This window comes from Excalfactoria chinensis, assembly GCF_039878825.1.
Source record: "Excalfactoria chinensis isolate bCotChi1 chromosome Z unlocalized genomic scaffold, bCotChi1.hap2 SUPER_Z_unloc_4, whole genome shotgun sequence".
NCBI lineage: Eukaryota > Metazoa > Chordata > Aves > Galliformes > Phasianidae > Excalfactoria > Excalfactoria chinensis.
In genome coordinates, this window is record NW_027315575.1 from 559,870 (window position 1) to 578,747 (window position 18,878).

The window sequence follows — 18,878 nt, forward strand, 5'->3', positions numbered from 1 at the left end:
CGGTGCACTCTCCCTGCCTCCAGGATAGGTGCACCTGCGGGCATCACAGCGCCCGTGCCTTTCTCTCAGTGGCTGGAATGACTCGTCGTCCCACCAAGATGGTCGTCTGCCAGAGAAGAGAGGAAATGTGATGACTCCCCAGTGCCCCAGGTGTAAGGCAGATCAGGGCATCCACCTTGAGCTCATTCCCAGCTTCTCCACGAAGCTGAGACCAGTGCTTGTGGGACGGCAAGGGACTGGGCCTGCCAGAGCTGGCACAGCTTCTGTGCCCGAGTGTCTGCAGAGCCCGGCAGAAAGACACCAACCTGACTGGGATTTGGATCCCCAGCGTGGTCATTCTGGAGCGGAATCGCCCTCTTGCTCTACAGACGGGGCAGACAAAACACATGGTGGCAGCGTGCGCGGCATATTTCTGCAGGAGAAGCACAAGCAGCGTGAGCACCAGCAGGGCTGGGTGCTACTCAGCACTGGCCGTGCCTGCAGCACAAAACCATGACAAGGGTGCAGGGTGAGGGGAGGGCTCCTACCCTGATGCAGGCCCGGTGGAACCAGGCCTGTTTGCACACCGGGCACACCATGGTGTGGAAGGACGTGCGGTCCCCCACAGGCTCCACACAGATGACGCAGAGTGTGTTGGGAGATGGAGCTGCCTCCTCTGCCTGCTGAGGGCGATGCTCCCAGCAGAAGGACCTGGGCAGGAGGACAGAAGGGACATGCACGGTGAGAAGTGCTGTGAGGAGGGCAGAGGACCAGGAAAGAGCGCCAGGCCTGGGCTCTGGCTGTGGCAGGCTGCTGGCAGGTGTCGCTGTGGGTTCCTCTCTGGGAGGGACAGCAGCTTTGCTGCTGCGGCCAGACCTTACCTGTACTGCCCAAAGTATTGCGTCACGCACTCCCCGTCCTCGGCGCAGGGTAGATGGAAGCTGCGCTCACAGCCTGTCTCCGCGCAGCTGATGGCAGCTCCCCTCTTGCCACAGACAATGCAGTGCTGCAAAGAGCAGACCAGTGCCCATCAGCTGTGGGCTCAGGGCCTCCGCGGCCAACCCCACTTTTCCAGGCAGGGCACAGGCTGTGGGCAGCACTGCCTCACGCTCTGGAGAGCCACCTGGCAGACGAGGCTTGTCTGCTGTGGTGGGACTTTGTACCGGAGCCATGATCACTTTCTTTGGGCCCACGCAAAGCCAGTGTGAGCCTCTGCCAACACCAAGCTCCCCATTCAGTTCAGGTCCTCACCTTCTGGTCTGCCAGTTGGATTGTGTGCTGGATGGCGCCAGGGGGGAAGCCAAAAATCCCCCCCTCTCGGCTTCTCCATTCCAAGAGGCCATCGGCAAAGAACTGTAAGAGAGAAAAGAGCGTGATCTCGTGAGGCCGGAAAGGAAGGGAGCATCCCTGGCAGGAGCCCTAGGCCTCGAGGGAACTCACCAAGCAGAACTGGTGGACGCAGAGCCCACCAGTGGCAAATATCTGTCCACAGATGTCGGGGTGGACCTGTGCCCGGCGGCACAGCATGCACACTGCAGAGGAAGGAGAGAGCAACCGTGAGCAGCGCTGAGCACCTGGCAGGGCCGGGTGTCCCTGGGGGCCATCCCCGGGCCCTGCTCCGGGCCTGCCATGCCAGCTGAGGGGCAGGGCTGGAAGGGGTGGAGGGGAAGGGGGCATTGCAGGCCTAGTGCTGCCAGCAGCAGCCACAGCTTGGCTGGGTTCCCTGGCCGAGGAGCAGAGGGGCCCTGCCTGCCCACAGTGCTGGGGAAGCTCCTCCTTGTCCCTTTCTCTCCTCCTGGCCACAGGCAGACCCCCAGCAGCCCTCTGCCTGGCAGCGGGGAGCTGCGCACAGGGATACGCTGCTCTCACCTGGCTCCCCAGAGTTGGGGGCCTCCTCCTTCCCTCCAAACACGTTCGGCATCATTGGCAAGAAACAAGAGAGTCAGTGCTCTCTCCACACCTCACCAAGCCGCACTGAGCTCGGCCTCAGCCCAGCAGCCTTAACTCTGCTCCCGGCCCCGCGGGTCACAATGGCCGCTCCCTGCCACCACTGTGACATCACGGTCACCACTGTGACATCACAGGGGCTGAGGGTGCAGCACACGTCTGGGAGGGTGGCAGCTCCTGTGGGCAATGCAGAGTTAGGGGCCCGGTGCTGACAGCATCCTTAGGGAGCAAAGATGGCCTCCCTCAGGCCTTCCGCACCGCGCCCGTGCTGGGACGGCACAGCAGAGAGTCTAGGAAAGGCCTGCAGGTCAACAGCGCAGCCCGCATTTCTAGTGTGTGTGCTGACCGACTTCCCAGGCTCTGATGGCCACAGGACAAGGGGGAACGGCATCACTGGCAGGAAGACACTCAAGATATCTGCACGTCGGAAGCACAGAAGCACACAGTGGCATTATTGTCTTATGCCCAAATTAAAATAACTGCTGCTTGGACATGATAGTTCAAAACAACCTAGTCTGCCTCTATAGTTCTATTTTTTAACTTTGTGTTTGGAAAACGTGACCCTTAATGACAGTCTGTCCACTTTGCTGTAGTTTTCACAGAATCACAGAATTTTTCAGGTTGGAAGAGACCTAGAAGATCATCTATTCCAACCATTACCAATACTTCCCAACTAAACCATATTCCTCAACGCAACATCCAAACGTTTCTTGAACACTCCCATGGTCAGTGACTCTACCACCTCCCTGGGCAGTGCATTCCAATGCCTGACTACCCTTTCTGAGAAGTAATACTTCCTAATGTCCAGCCTGAACCTCCCCTGTCGCAGCTTGATACCATTCCCTCTAGTTCTATCACTGTCTACACGAGAGAAGAGGCCAACCCCCAGCTCACCACAACCTCCCTTCAGGAAGTTATAGAGAGCTATAAGGTCTCCCCTGAGCCTCCTCTTCTCCAGGCTGAACAATCCCAGTTCCCTCAGCCGCTCCTCATAAGGCCTGTGCTCCAGACCCCTCACCAGCTTCGTAGCCCTCCTCTGAACATGTTCCAGGGCCTCAGTGTCTTTCTTGCAGTGAGGGGCCCAAAACTGAACACAGTACTCAAGGTGCGGCCGCACCAATGCCGAGTACAGGGGGACAATTACCTCCCTGTTCCTGCTAGTAACACTGTTTTTGATGCAAGCCAGGATGCCGTTGGCCTTCTTGGCCACCCGGGCACACTGTTGGCTCATGTTCAGCCGTGCATCAATCAGTACTCCCAGGTCCGTTTCCTCAACACAGTCCTCCAGCCACTCTGTCCCAAGCCTATAGCGTTGCCTGGGGTTGTTGTGGCCAAAGTGCAGGACCCGGCATTTGGTCTTGTTAAACCTCATCCCGTTGGCTTCGGCCCAGCTCTCCAGCCTATCCAGATCGCTCTGTAGGGCCTCGCTACCCTCAGGCAGATCCACACTCCCAGCCAATTTGGTGTCATCTGCGAACTTGCTGAGGGAGCACTCAATGCCCTCATCCAAGTCATCAATAAAGATGTTGAAGAGGACAGGCCCTAGCACCGACCCCTGGGGGACACCACACGTGACTGGTCTCCAACTGGATTTAACTCCATTTATCACCACTCTCTGGGCCCGGCCCTTCAGCCAGCTCCTTACCCAGCCGAGAGTGTACCCATCCAAGCCACGGGCTGCCAGCTTTTGCAGGAGAATAGTATGGGAGACAGTGTCAAAGGCTTTGCTGAAGTCTAAGTAGACCACATCAACAGCCTTACCTTCATCCATCAGCCGGGTCACAGGGTCATAGAAGGAGATCAGATTGGTCATGCAGGACCTGCCCTTCACGAACCCATGCTGGCTAGGTTTGATCTCCCGGTCATCCCACACCTGCCGCGTGATCTCCCTCAAGACAATCTGTTCCATTACCTTCCCTGGCACCGAGGTCAGGCTCACAGGCCTGTAGTTCCCCGGATCCTCCTTACAACCTTTCTTGTCAATGGGAGTCACGTCGGCAAGCCTCCAGTCTTCTGGGACCTCACCCATTAACAAGGAGCGCTGAAAGATAACAGAAAGCGGCTCAGCGATCACTTCTGCCAGTTCCTTCAGCACTCTTGGGTGAATCTCATCCGGCCCCATGGACTTGTGGCAGTCCAGTTGGAGCAGTAATTCCCTGACCTCTTCTTCAAGAATCACAGGGGGTTCAGTCTGCTTCCCAGCCGAGGCTACCAAGCCAGAGCATGGGGAGCCCTGGGAATAACCGAGATGACTTTTAAAGACAGACGTAAAGGAGGCATTCAGAACTTCTGCCTTTTCCTTATCTTCTGTGATCACATTCCCAGCCTCGTCCAGTAAAGAATGGAGATTCCCCTTTGTATCCCTCTTACAGTTGATGTATTTGTAAAAGAGTTTCTTGTTTGTTTTTACCCCAGCTGCCAGCTTCGATTCAAGCTGGGCTTTTGCCTCTCTGATTTTCCCTCTACACATCTTAACAGCCTCTTTGTAGACTTTTTGAGTTGCTCTTCCCTCCTTCCACAGGCGGTAGATTCTCTTTTTCTCCCGTAACCTTAAGAACAGTTCCCTATTCATCCATGCCGGTCTTCTTCCCCACCGGCTCATTTTGCGGCTCAGGGGGACCGCCTGCTTCTGCGCCTTTAAGACTTCCTTCTTCAAGAGCGACCAGCCATCTTGGACCCCTTTGTTTGCTAAGACTGAACGCCAGGGGACTGCCCCTATTAGTCTTCTGAACAAATCAAAGTCTGCCCTCCGGAAGTCTAGGGTGGCAGTTTTGCTGTTCTGCCTCCAGGCTCCACCTAGAATTGAGAACTCTACCATTTCGTGGTCACTCTGTCCAAGGCAGCCCCCAACCTCCACATCTCCCACTAGACCTTCCCTGTTTGTGAACAGCAGGTCTAGCGGAGCGGCTCCTCTCGTGGGCTCTCTCACCAGCTGCATTAGGAAGTTATCCTCTATGCATTCCAGGAACTTCCTAGACTGCTTCTTTTCCGCCATGCCGTACTCCCAGCATATGTCAGGGAAGTTAAAGTAACCCATGAGGACAAGGGCCGGTGACCGCGCAGCTCCTGCCAGCTGCTTATAGAACAGCTCGTCTGCCTCTTCATCCTGGTTTGGCGGTCCATAACAGACGCCCACCAGGATGTCAGCCTTATCGGCCCTTCCCCTGATTTTTACCCATAGGGATTCTACCACATCGTCCCCAGTCACAAGCTCTGCAGCATGAAAGCAATCCCTGACATAGAGAGCCACACCGCCACCCCTCCTTCCTCGCCTGTCATTCCTGAAGAGTTTGTAGCCATCCATTCCAGCACTCCAGTCGTGGGAGCAATCCCACCATGTTTCCGTTATGGCAACTAGGTCATAGTTTGCCTGCCTCACAATGGCTTCCAACTCTTCTTGTTTGTTTCCCATACTGCGTGCATTGGTATAGGCGCACCTCAGCCGAGCCCCTCACCTTGCTCCTAACCCAATACCACTTCATCAGGCTTATCCCTAGAAGACCTGCCTTTACCCCCTTTTCCCTTCATAGAGTCATCCTCCTCCGTCACGAAGGCACAAGACGATGGGTTCTTACTCAGTTACTGCTCTTCTGGCCAGGATGGCTCTGACACAGCTAACCTTGCAGTCAAGGGTTACATCAAGTGTTTCATCGTGTTATCTTGCATTCCAATGTCATATTCAGGAAATCAACTTTCCTCAGATTGCTGCCGCCTTTTTGTTCTCAGGCCCGACTCCCACCTCCCTTCTCCTCCCTCCCTTTCCCCTTTGGCCTTCCCCAGGGGTTGGGTCTGCGGGTCCCCTTTTCCCATTGGTCACACAGGCAGCCTGAACTGGCGTGTAAACCCTCAAGGCACCTCCATCACCGTCCCTTTTTCTTCAGGCCGCTGGGCCTACGGGCCTGCTGACCCCCATCACAGACACAGATGGAGGTAAAGAGAACTCTGTGCTAAATAGCTGCAGAGAAGACAACCCTGTGATCTCGGCTCCTAACACCCCGCCGCAGGACAAAGCAGAGAAGAATGATGCCAATATGTGGGGAATATGTTAAGGGTTTATTTTTGTTATAAATGGGACAGGGTTTTTTTTATAAATGGGATGGGACAGGGTTGTTGCCACGCTGTCTTTGGGACTGTCTGTGGGGATGTCTTCTCTGTTGTTGGACCCGGGAGTAGCTGTGTGCCCGGGCTGGCCCACAGAGGAATGAAGACACGTGGACTGTCTTCAAGGTTTGTTTTCTTTGCCGCTTGGGACAGCAGCCATCAGGTGGGGATGGGACACGGCTGCTTCGGTGCCATCCTTGGGTCTGGCTGTGGGGACGTCTTCTCCGGTGGTTTGCCCGGGAGCGGCTTTGTGCCCGGGCTGGTCCGCTGAAGAGTGAAGCCAAGTCTGTGTGGACTCTCGTCAAGGTTTCCTTTCTACACAGCTTGAGACCGCAGCTATCGTGTGCGGTTGGGACACGGCCGCTCCTGTGCTGTCTTCAGGACGGTCTGTGGGGACATATCTTTTGGAGATTTCCCCTTGAAGCGGCTTTGTGCCCGGGCTGGTCCGCTGAAGAGTGAAGCCAAGTCTGTGTGGACTCTCGTCAAGGTTTCCTTTCTACACAGCTTGAGACCGCAGCTATCGTGTTCTGTTGGGACACGGCCGCTCCTGTGCTGTCTTCAGGACGGTCTGTGGGGACATATCTTCTGGAGATTTCCCCTTGAAGCGGCTTTGTGCCCGGGCTGGTCCGCTGAAGAGTGAAGCCAAGTCTGTGTGGACTCTCGTCAAGGTTTCCTTTCTACACAGCTTGAGACCGCAGCTATCGTGTGCGGTTGGGACACGGCCGCTCCTGTGCTGTCTTCAGGACGGTCTGTGGGGACATATCTTCTGGAGATTTCCCCTTGAAGCGGCTTTGTGCCCGGGCTGGTCCGCTGAAGAGTGAAGCCAAGTCTGTGTGGACTCTCGTCAAGGTTTCCTTTCTACACAGCTTGAGACCGCAGCTATCGTGTGCGGTTGGGACATGGCCGCTCCTGTGCTGTCTTCAGGACGGTCTGTGGGGACATATCTTCTGGAGATTTCCCCTTGAAGCGGCTTTGTGCCCAGGCTGGTCCCCGCTGCCTGGACGGGCTGGTCCCCGCTGCCTGGACCGGCTGCCACAGCCTCCTCGGGGCCGGCTGCTGGAAGCTGAAGCCCGACGCCCCACTGGGGATCGGCTTCGAGTGTGGGCCCGCCTTCGCTGCCTGGATTGTCTCCGGCGTGGAGGCCGCAGGGCAACCCTCAAGGACCACCGTCGTGCTGGTGAGGCCGAGGTGTGGGTGCTGCTCTGAGCACCTTGGGCTGTGGTATGGCTCCCACCAAGACGTCTTCGGGGATGAGTCTGGGAGCCTGAGGCCCGGCCTTGCAACGGGGAGCGGCTCCTTGTGCTTCCGGTCCCCTGCTGCCTGGGCCGCGCTGTGGGCGCAGGTACTGCGGATCTTCTGCAGGACCACGCTGTCCTCCTTCTGGTGCGGGTCTGGGAGCAGGTATTGTCACCTGCAGCTGGTGCCCGTCTTCTCCCACCACGTCCTCGGCGCTGCTGAGTAGTGTCCTGCTCCTCAGATAGATGGGAGCAGGTGGTGGACTCCTCAGTGGCCAGCACTCTGGGCTGGATGCTGAGTTCAGGCAGCTGGGAGCTGCAGGATGGGCTGGATGCTGCCTGTTTAGCAGGACCAGAGCTGACGTTTTCAGGCCCTGTAACGATGTGGGAAGGCAGTGGTGCCTCCCGGATGGAAGTGCTGGGAAGCTCAGAGCTGGTGCAGGAGTCTGTAAGGAGAGATGGGAAGCTCAGCAGGATGAACATGCAGCCCCAGGGCAGGACAGGCTGCCAGCCCCATGGGGCAGAGAGACTGTGGCAAGGCCACCCTGAGCACCTGCTGCCAGGCCATGCCTGGCCCCAGTCCCGCGGCACGTGGCTCTTTGCTTCTTACCGGTGCACACGCCAGCACAGCTGTCACACTCCCAGCTGCTGATCATTGTGGCCCAGAAGGAGCAGCACAGGTGCATGCCTTTTGCTGCACAGGAGCTACAGAGGAGCAGCTCCCAGAGCCTGCAGATGCAAAGGGGTTGTGGCTGTGAGGATGAAGCCAACCAAGGCAGGGAGCAGCCGGCACAGTTCTGGTGCTCAGTCCTTGCTCCCCCAGCCGATGGTGAGGCTGAGATCCCACACAGAGCCCAAGAGGACTGTGGAGCTCACTCACCCGTCCACCGGTGCACTCTCCCTGCCTCCAGGATAGGTGCACCTGCGGGCATCACAGTGCCCGTGCCTTTCTCTCAGTGGCTGGAATGACTCGTCGTCCCACCAAGATGGTCGTCTGCCAGAGAAGAGAGGAAATGTGATGACTCCCCAGTGCCCCAGGTGTAAGGCAGATCAGGGCATCCACCTTGAGCTCATTCCCAGCTTCTCCACGAAGCTGAGACCAGTGCTTGTGGGACGGCAGGGGACTGGGCCTGCCAGAGCTGGCACAGCTTCTGTGCCCGAGTGTCTGCAGAGCCGGGCAGAAGGACACCAACCTGACTGGGATTTGGATCCCCAGCGTGGTCATTCTGGAGCGGAATCGCCCTCTTGCTCTACAGACGGGGCAGACAAAACACATGGTGGCAGCGTGCGCGGCATATTTCTGCAGGAGAAGCACAAGCAGCGTGAGCACCAGCAGGGCTGGGTGCTACTCAGCACTGGCCGTGCCTGCAGCACAAAACCATGACAAGGGTGCAGGGTGAGGGGAGGGCTCCTACCCTGATGCAGGCCCGGTGGAACCAGGCCTGTTTGCACACCGGGCACACCATGGTGTGGAAGGACGTGCTGTCCCCCACAGGCTCCACACAGATGACGCAGAGTGTGTTGGGAGATGGAGCTGCCTCCTCTGCCTGCTGAGGGCGATGCTCCCAGCAGAAGGACCTGGGCAGGAGAACAGAAGGGACATGCACGGTGAGAAGTGCTGTGAGGAGGGCAGAGGACCAGGAAAGAGCGCCAGGCCTGGGCTCTGGCTGTGGCAGGCTGCTGGCAGGTGTCGCTGTGGGTTCCTCTCTGGGAGGGACAGCAGCTTTGCTGCTGCGGCCAGACCTTACCTGTACTGCCCAAAGTATTGCGTCACGCACTCCCCGTCCTCGGCGCAGGGTAGATGGAAGCTGCGCTCACAGCCTGTCTCCGCGCAGCTGATGGCAGCTCCCCTCTCGCCACAGACAAAGCAGTGCTGCAAAGAACAGACCAGTGCCCATCAGCTGTGGGCTCAGGGCCTCCACGGCCGACCCCACTTTTCCAGGCAGGGCACAGGCTGTGGGCAGCACTGCCCCACGCTCTGGAGAGCCACCTGGCAGACGAGGCTTGTCTGCTGTGGTGGGACTTTGTACCGGAGCCATGATCACTTTCTTTGGGCCCACGCAAAGCCAGTGTGAGCCTCTGCCAACACCAAGCTCCCCATTCAGTTCAGGTCCTCACCTTCTGGTCTGCCAGTTGGATTGTGTGCTGGATGGCGCCAGGGGGGAAGCCAAAAATCCCCCCCTCTCGGCTTCTCCATTCCAAGAGGCCATCGGCAAAGAACTGTAAGAGAGAAAAGAGCGTGATCTCGTGAGGCCGGAAAGGAAGGGAGCATCCCTGGCAGGAGCCCTAGGCCTCGAGGGAACTCACCAAGCAGAACTGGTGGACGCAGAGCCCACCAGTGGCAAATATCTGTCCACAGATGTCGGGGTGGACCTGTGCCCGGCAGCACAGCATGCACACTGCAGAGGAAGGAGAGAGCAACCGTGAGCAGCGCTGAGCACCTGGCAGGACCGGGTGTCCCTGGGGGCCATCCCCGGGCCCTGCTCCGGGCCTGCCATGCCGGCTGAGGGGCAGGGCTGGAAGGGGTGGAGGGGAAGGGGGCATTGCAGGCCTAGTGCTGCCAGCAGCAGCCACAGCTTGGCTGGGTTCCCTGGCCGAGGAGCAGAGGGGCCCTGCCTGCCCACAGTGCTGGGGAAGCTCCTCCTTGTCCCTTTCTCTCCTCCTGGCCACAGGCAGACCCCCAGCAGCCCTCTGCCTGGCAGCGGGGAGCTGCGCACAGGGATACGCTGCTCTCACCTGGCTCCCCAGAGTTGGGGGCCTCCTCCTTCCCTCCAAACACGTTCGGCATCATTGGCAAGAAACAAGAGAGTCAGTGCTCTCTCCACACCTCACCAAGCCGCACTGAGCTCGGCCCCAGCCCAGCAGCCTTAGCTCTGCTCCCGGCCCCGCGGGTCACAATGGCCGCTCCCTGCCACCACTGTGACATCACGGTCACCACTGTGACATCACAGGGGCTGAGGGTGCAGCACACGTCTGGGAGGGTGGCAGCTCCTGTGGGCAATGCAGAGTTAGGGGCCCGGTGCTGACAGCATCCTTAGGGAGCAAAGATGGCCTCCCTCAGGCCTTCCGCACCGCGCCCGTGCTGGGACGGCACAGCAGAGAGTCTAGGAAAGGCCTGCGGGTCAACAGCACAGCCCGCATTTCTAGTGCGTGTGCTGACCGACTTCCCAGGCTCTGATGGCCACAGGACAAGGGGGAACGGCATCACTGGCAGGAAGACACTCAAGATATCTGCACGTTGGAAGCACAGCAGCACATAGTGGCATTACTGTCTTATGCCCAAATTAAAATAACTACTGCTTGGACATCATAGTTCAAAACTACCTAGTCTGCCTCTGTCGTTCTATTTTTTAACTTTGTGTTTGGAAAACGTGACCCTTAATGACAGTCTGACCATTTTGCTGTAGTTTTCCACGTAGGGGAAGTATAATGAATATTAACTGCGCTTCTCTAATTGTCCCTGAATTGTGTTTGTCCATTAGAGCTTATCTCAAGGTAGGAATTCTTGCAGATCTTAGGAATTCATGCTTTAGAGCACAAATTTTATTCAGAACTACAATATATATATATATATGTATGTATGAATCCCAAAGTAATTCAGCTCTCACTTATACCAAGTACAGTTATGCATTAAGTGAACACATTGACCTGTAATAAACGCTTAATACTGGGAATCAAAATCTTAAACTACACATTTAAAACTTGGTCATCTTCCTGGGGAATGCATGGATAACTTACATTCCTGAAGATTCCGCCATATTTAACCTGACCAAAGTAGTTAGTAAGCATCCGATACATCAGCAGCTGCTGTTCCTAGGCTACTTTTTTGATCTTGTGATTAAATTAATTTGATGTGGGTAACATACAGTTAATACACAGCCCTGTTAACGAGGTACTCCTGCTTAATGCTCACTAGCCTTCCTGAGGATCTTTACATACATCAGAATTACTCTGGATTCAAATAATGCAAGTCTGTGGTAACTAAATGATAACTTCCTATTTAGTCCTCCACTAGACCAAGTATTTTTTTCTGCTATGCAATAGACCATCTCACTGTCTAATTATAATTCCCTTAATTACTTCGTTCTTCTGAAATACAGGTATTTCATCCTTCTGGGTCTAGAGCAAGGTAGAAGGGAGACTGGAACTAGATGATGTTAAAGGTCCCTTCCAACCCAAACCATTCTATGATCCTATGATTTTTATGGAATAATATAAATCAAATATCCCAACTTCTAACTGTGTCAGGATTAACCAGTGTTTGTTAACATATTATATAGAATCATAGAATCATAGAATTACTCAGGTTGGAAAAGACCTTGAAGATCATCAAGTCCAACCGCAGACTAACCAGTAGCATATATCTTAAAAAAACAACCACGAAACAACACCACAACAACAAACCTCTGCTAAATCATATCCCTGAGTACCACATCCAAACGGCTCTTAAACACATCCAGGGATGGCGATTCAACCTGCAGTGATCCCTGGGGAGCCCATTCCAGTACCTAACCACCCTTTCTGTAAAGAAGTTCTTCCTAATATCCATCCTAAACTTGCCCTGGCGCAACTTGAGACCATTTCCCCTCGTCCTGTCACATGTCACTAGTGAGAAGAGACCTGCCCCACTCTCGCTGTAAGAACCTTTCAGGTACTGGAAGACGGCAATAAGGTCTCCCCTCAGCCTCCGCTTCCTCAGACTAAACAGCCCCAGCTTCCTTAGTCTCTCCTCGTAGGGCTGATTCTCCAAGCCCTTAACGAGCCTCGTTGCCCTTCTCTGGACCTGCTCCAGTACCTCCATGTCCTTCTTGTGCTGAGGTGCCCAAAACTGGACACAGTACTCGAGGTGAGGCCTCACCAATGCTGAGTACAGGGGCAGGATGACTCCCTTAGTCCTGCTCACCACACCATTCCTGATACAAGCCAGGATGCCATTGGCCCTCTTGGCCACCTGGGCACACTGCTGGCTCATATTCAGCCGACTGTCCATCAGCACACCAAGGTCCCTTTCCGTCTGGGAGCTTTCCAGCCACACCTCCCCAAGCCTGTAGGGTTGCCTGGGGTTGTTATGACCAAAATGCAGGATCCGACACTTGGCCCTGTTGAAACACATTCCATTAACCTTGGCCCATCGATCAAGTCTATCCAGGTCTCTCTGTAGTGCCCTTCTCCCCTCAGGCAGATCAACACTCCCTCCCAGCTTAGTGTCGTCTGCGAACTTACTGAGGGTGCACTTAATCCCCTCATCCAAATCATCAATGAAGATGTTAAACAGGAGCGGACCAAGCACCGAGCCCTGGGGGACGCCACTTGTGACCGGCCGCCAACTGGATTCCACTCCATTGACCACAACTCTCTGGGCCCGGCCATCCAACCAGTTCTTCACCCAGCGGAGCGTGCGCCCATCCAAACCACGGGCAGCCAGCTTCTCTACCAGAATGTTATGGGGGACAGTGTCAAAGGCCTTACTGAAGTCCAGGTAGACCACGTCACAGAATCACAGAATCACAGAAATTTTCATATTGGAAAAGACCTAGAAGATCATCTAGTCCAACCATTACCAATACTTCCCAGCTAAACCATATTCCTCAATGCAACATCCAAACGTTTCTTGAACACCCCCATGGTCGGTGACTCTACCACCTCCCTGGGCAGTGCATTCCAATGCCTGACTACCCTTTCTGAGAAGAAATACTTCCTAATGTCCAGCCTGAACCTCTCCTGTCGCAGCTTGAAACCATTCCCTCTAGTTCTATCACTGTCTACACGAGAGAAGAGGCCAACCTCCAGCTCACCACAACCTCCCTTCAGGAAGTTATAGAGAGCTATAAGGTCTCCCCTGAGCCTCCTCTTCTCCAGGCTGAACAATCCCAGTTCCCTCAGCCGCTCCTCATAAGGCTTGTGCTCCAGACCCCTCACCAGCTTCGTAGCCCTCCTCTGAACACGTTCCAGGGCCTCAGTGTCTTTCTTGCAGTGAGGGGCCCAAAACTGAACACAGTACTCAAGGTGCGGCCGCACCAATGCCGAGTACAGGGGGACAATTACCTCCCTGTTCCTGCTAGTAACACTGTTTTTGATGCAAGCCAGGATGCCGTTGGCCTTCTTGGCCACCCGGGCACACTGTCGGCCCATGTTCAGCCGTGCATCAATCAGTACTCCCAGGTCCGTTTCCTCAACACAGTCCTCCAGCCACTCTGTCCCAAGCCTATAGCGCTGCCTGGGGTTGTTGTGGCCAAAGTGCAGGACCCGGCATTTGGTCTTGTTAAACCTCATCCCTTTGGCTTCGGCCCAGCTCTCCAGCCTATCCAGATCTCTCTGTAGGGCCTCGCTACCCTCAGGCAGATCCACACTCCCAGCCAATTTGGTGTCATCTGCGAACTTGCTGAGGGAGCACTCAATGCCCTCATCCAAGTCATCAATAAAGATGTTGAAGAGGACAGGCCCTAGCACCGAACCCTGGGGGACACCACACGTGACTGGTCTCCAACTGGATTTAACTCCATTTACCACCACTCTCTGGGCCCGGCCCTCCAGCCAGGTAGATCCAGGTAAGTGATTTTAGACTTCCTCCCAGTCTTCCATGTCATAAGCAGAGAGCATTATGGAGTTAGGCTGATGACATGATCCCATTACTGGTTAAATGAGCAGGGATGTATATCTAAGGATAGCATTGTCAGTAACTGCAATCAGTTACTGCTCTTCTGGCCAGGATGGCTCTGACACAGCTAACCTTGGCAGTCAAGGGTTACATCAAGTGTTTCATCGTGTTATCTTGCATTCCAATGTCATATTCAGGAAATCAACTTTCCTCAGATTGCTGCCGCCTTTTTGTTCTCAGGCCCGACTCCCACCTCCCTTCTCCTCCCTCCCTTTCCCCTTTGGCCTTCCCCAGGGGTTGGGTCTGCGGGTCCCCTTTTCCCATTGGTCACACAGGCAGCCTGAACTGGCGTGTAAACCCTCAAGGCACCTCCATCACCGTCCCTTTTTCTTCAGGCCGCTGGGCCTACGGGCCTGCTGACCCCCATCACAGACACAGATGGAGGTAAAGAGAACTCTGTGCTAAATAGCTGCAGAGAAGACAACCCTGTGATCTCGGCTCCTAACACCCCGCCGCAGGACAAAGCAGAGAAGAATGATGCCAATATGTGGGGAATATGTTAAGGGTTTATTTTTGTTATAAATGGGACAGGGTTTTTTTTATAAATGGGATGGGACAGGGTTGTTGCCACGCTGTCTTTGGGACTGTCTGTGGGGATGTCTTCTCTGTTGTTGGACCCGGGAGCAGCTGTGTGCCCGGGCTGGCCCACAGAGGAATGAAGACACGTGGACTGTCTTCAAGGTTTGTTTTCTTTGCCGCTTGGGACAGCAGCCATCAGGTGGGGATGGGACACGGCTGCTTCGGTGCCATCCTTGGGTCTGGCTGTGGGGACATATCTTCTGGAGATTTCCCCTTGAAGCGGCTTTGTGCCCGGGCTGGTCCGCTGAAGAGTGAAGCCAAGTCTGTGTGGACTCTCGTCAAGGTTTCCTTTCTACACAGCTTGAGACCGCAGCTATCGTGTGCGGTTGGGACACGGCCGCTCCTGTGCTGTCTTCAGGACGGTCTGTGGGGACATATCTTCTGGAGATTTCCCCTTGAAGCGGCTTTGTGCCCGGGCTGGTCCGCTGAAGAGTGAAGCCAAGTCTGTGTGGACTCTCGTCAAGGTTTCCTTTCTACACAGCTTGAGACCGCAGCTATCGTGTGCGGTTGGGACACGGCCGCTCCTGTGCTGTCTTCAGGACGGTCTGTGGGGACATATCTTCTGGAGATTTCCCCTTGAAGCGGCTTTGTGCCCGGGCTGGTCCCCGCTGCCTGGACGGGCTGGTCCCCGCTGCCTGGACCGGCTGCCACAGCCTCCTCGGGGCCGGCTGCTGGAAGCTGAAGCCCGACGCCCCACTGGGGATCGGCTTCGAGTGTGGGCCCGCCTTCGCTGCCTGGATTGTCTCCGGCGTGGAGGCCGCAGGGCAACCCTCAAGGACCACCGTCGTGCTGGTGAGGCCGAGGTGTGGGTGCTGCTCTGAGCACCTTGGGCTGTGGTATGGCTCCCACCAAGACGTCTTCGGGGATGAGTCTGGGAGCCTGAGGCCCGGCCTTGCAACGGGGAGCGGCTCCTTGTGCTTCCGGTCCCCTGCTGCCTGGGCCGCGCTGTGGGCGCAGGTACTGCGGATCTTCTGCAGGACCACGCTGTCCTCCTTCTGGTGCGGGTCTGGGAGCAGGTATTGTCACCTGCAGCTGGTGCCCGTCTTCTCCCACCACGTCCTCGGCACTCCTGAGTAGTGTCCTGCTCCTCAGATGGATGGGAGCAGGTGGTGGACTCCTCAGTGGCCAGCACTCTGGGCTGGATGCTGAGTTCAGGCAGCTGGGAGCTGCAGGATGGGCTGGATGCTGCCTGTTTAGCAGGACCAGAGCTGACGTTTTCAGGCCCTGTAACGATGTGGGAAGGCAGTGGTACCTCCCGGATGGAAGTGCTGGGAAGCTCAGAGCTGGTGCAGGAGTCTGTAAGGAGAGATGGGAAGCTCAGCAGGATGAACATGCAGCCCCAGGGCAGGACAGGCTGCCAGCCCCATGGGGCAGAGAGACTGTGGCAAGGCCACCCTGAGCACCTGCTGCCAGGCCATGCCTGGCCCCAGTCCCGCGGCACGTGGCTCTTTGCTTCTTACCGGTGCACACGCCAGCACAGCTGTCACACTCCCAGCTGCTGATCATTGTGGCCCAGAAGGAGCAGCACAGGTGCATGCCTTTTGCTGCACAGGAGCTACAGAGGAGCAGCTCCCAGAGCCTGCAGATGCAAAGGGGTTGTGGCTGTGAGGATGAAGCCAACCAAGGCAGGGAGCAGCCGGCACAGTTCTGGTGCTCAGTCCTTGCTCCCCCAGCCGATGGTGAGGCTGAGATCCCACACAGAGCCCAAGAGGACTGTGGAGCTCACTCACCCGTCCACCGGTGCACTCTCCCTGCCTCCAGGATAGGTGCACCTGCGGGCATCACAGCGCCCGTGCCTTTCTCTCAGTGGCTGGAATGACTCGTCGTCCCACCAAGATGGTCGTCTGCCAGAGAAGAGAGGGAATGTGATGACTCCCCAGTGCCCCAGGTGTAAGGCAGATCAGGGCATCCACCTTGAGCTCATTCCCAGCTTCTCCACGAAGCTAAGACCAGTGCTTGTGGGACGGCAAGGGACTGGGCCTGCCAGAGCTGGCACAGCTTCTGTGCCCGAGTGTCTGCAGAGCCGGGCAGAAGGACACCAACCTGACTGGGATTTGGATCCCCAGCGTGGTCATTCTGGAGCGGAATCGCCCTCTTGCTCTACAGACGGGGCAGACAAAACACATGGTGGCAGCGTGCGCGGCATATTTCTGCAGGAGAAGCACAAGCAGCGTGAGCACCAGCAGGGCTGGGTGCTACTCAGCACTGGCCGTGCCTGCAGCACAAAACCATGACAAGGGTGCAGGGTGAGGGGAGGGCTCCTACCCTGATGCAGGCCCGGTGGAACCAGGCCTGTTTGCACACCGGGCACACCATGGTGTGGAAGGACGTGCTGTCCCCCACAGGCTCCACACAGATGACGCAGAGTGTGTTGGGAGATGGAGCTGCCTCCTCTGCCTGCTGAGGGCGATGCTCCCAGCAGAAGGACCTGGGCAGGAGGACAGAAGGGACATGCACAGTGAGAAGTGCTGTGAGGAGGGCAGAGGACCAGGAAAGAGCGCCAGGCCTGGGCTCTGGCTGTGGCAGGCTGCTGGCAGGTGTCGCTGTGGGTTCCTCTCTGGGAGGGACAGCAGCTTTGCTGCTGCGGCCAGACCTTACCTGTACTGCCCGAAGTATTGCGTCACGCACTCCCCGTCCTCGGCGCAGGGTAGATGGAAGCTGCGCTCACAGCCTGTCTCCGCGCAGCTGATGGCAGCTCCCCTCTCGCCACAGACAAAGCAGTGCTGCAAAGAACAGACCAGTGCCCATCAGCTGTGGGCTCAGGGCCTCCGCGGCCGACCCCACTTTTCCAGGCAGGGCACAGGCTGTGGGCAGCACTGCCCCACGCTCTGGAGAGCCACCTGGCAGACGAGGCTTGTCTGCTGTGGTGGGACTTTGTACCGGAGCCATGATCACTTTCTTTGGGCCCACGCAAAGCCAGTGTGAGCCTCTGCCAACACCAAGCTCCCCATTCAGTTCAGGTCCTCACCTTCTGGTCTGCCAGTTGGATTGTGTGCTGGATGGCGCCAGGGGGGAAGCCAAAAATCCCCCCCTCTCGGCTTCTCCATTCCAAGAGGCCATCGGCAAAGAACTGTAAGAGAGAAAAGAGCGTGATCTCGTGAGGCCGGAAAGGAAGGGAGCATCCCTGGCAGGAGCCCTAGGCCTCGAGGGAACTCACCAAGCAGAACTGGTGGACGCAGAGCCCACCAGTGGCAAATATCTGTCCACAGATGTCGGGGTGGACCTGTGCCCGGCGGCACAGCATGCACACTGCAGAGGAAGGAGAGAGCAACCGTGAGCAGCGCTGAGCACCTGGCAGGACCGGGTGTCCCTGGGGGCCATCCCCGGGCCCTGCTCCGGGCCTGCCATGCCGGCTGAGGGGCAGGGCTGGAAGGGGTGGAGGGGAAGGGGGCATTGCAGGCCTAGTGCTGCCAGCAGCAGCCACAGCTTGGCTGGGTTCCCTGGCCGAGGAGCAGAGGGGCCCTGCCTGCCCACAGTGCTGGGGAAGCTCCTCCTTGTCCCTTTCTCTCCTCCTGGCCACAGGCAGACCCCCAGCAGCCCTCTGCCTGGCAGCGGGGAGCTGCGCACAGGGATACGCTGCTCTCACCTGGCTCCCCAGAGTTGGGGGCCTCCTCCTTCCCTCCAAACACGTTCGGCATCATTGGCAAGAAACAAGAGAGTCAGTGCTCTCTCCACACCTCACCAAGCCGCACTGAGCTCGGCCCCAGCCCAGCAGCCTTAGCTCTGCTCCCGGCCCCGCGGGTCACAATGGCCGCTCCCTGCCACCACTGTGACATCACGGTCACCACTGTGACATCACAGGGGCTGAGGGTGCAGCACACGTCTGGGAGGGTGGCAGCTCCTGTGGGCAATGCAGAGTTAGGGGCCCGGTGCTGACAGCATCCTTAGGGAGCAAAGATGGCCTCCCTCAGGCCTTCCGCACCGCGCCCGTGCTGGGACGGCACAGCAGAGAGTCTAGGAAAGGCCTGCGGGTCAACAGCGCAGCCCGCATTTCTAGTGCGTGTGCTGACCGACTTCCCAGGCTCTGATGGCCACAGGACAAGGGGGAACGGCATCACTGGCAGGAAGACACTCAAGATATCTGCACGTTGGAAGCACAGCAGCACATAGTGGCATTACTGTCTTATGCCCAAATTAAAATAACTACTGCTTGGACATCATAGTTCAAAACTACCTAGTCTGCCTCTGTCGTTCTATTTTTTAACTTTGTGTTTGGAAAACGTGACCCTTAATGACAGTCTGACCATTTTGCTGTAGTTTTCCACGTAGGGGAAGTATAATGAATATTAACTGCGCTTCTCTAATTGTCCCTGAATTGTGTTTGTCCATTAGAGCTTATCTCAAGGTAGGAATTCTTGCAGATCTTAGGAATTCATGCT

The 18,878-nt window shown here is 56.6% G+C and overlaps 1 protein-coding gene across 1 annotated transcript; it reads right to left on the bottom strand.

Moving 5' to 3' along the window:
* Positions 1–14,459: 14,459 nt before the first annotated feature.
* On the bottom strand, positions 14,460–18,137 carry LOC140264751 (PHD finger protein 7-like). Its single transcript, XM_072360661.1, has 11 exons — positions 18,086–18,137; positions 17,657–17,748; positions 17,468–17,569; positions 17,098–17,222; positions 16,765–16,927; positions 16,543–16,649; positions 16,230–16,343; positions 15,941–16,078; positions 15,736–15,782; positions 15,118–15,462; positions 14,460–14,560 (listed from the first exon to the last, which is right to left on the bottom strand). Exons 1-11 carry the CDS (start codon positions 18,135–18,137, stop codon positions 14,460–14,462), a joined length of 1,386 nt encoding a protein of 461 aa, XP_072216762.1.
* Between the last annotated feature and the right edge of the window lie 741 nt (positions 18,138–18,878).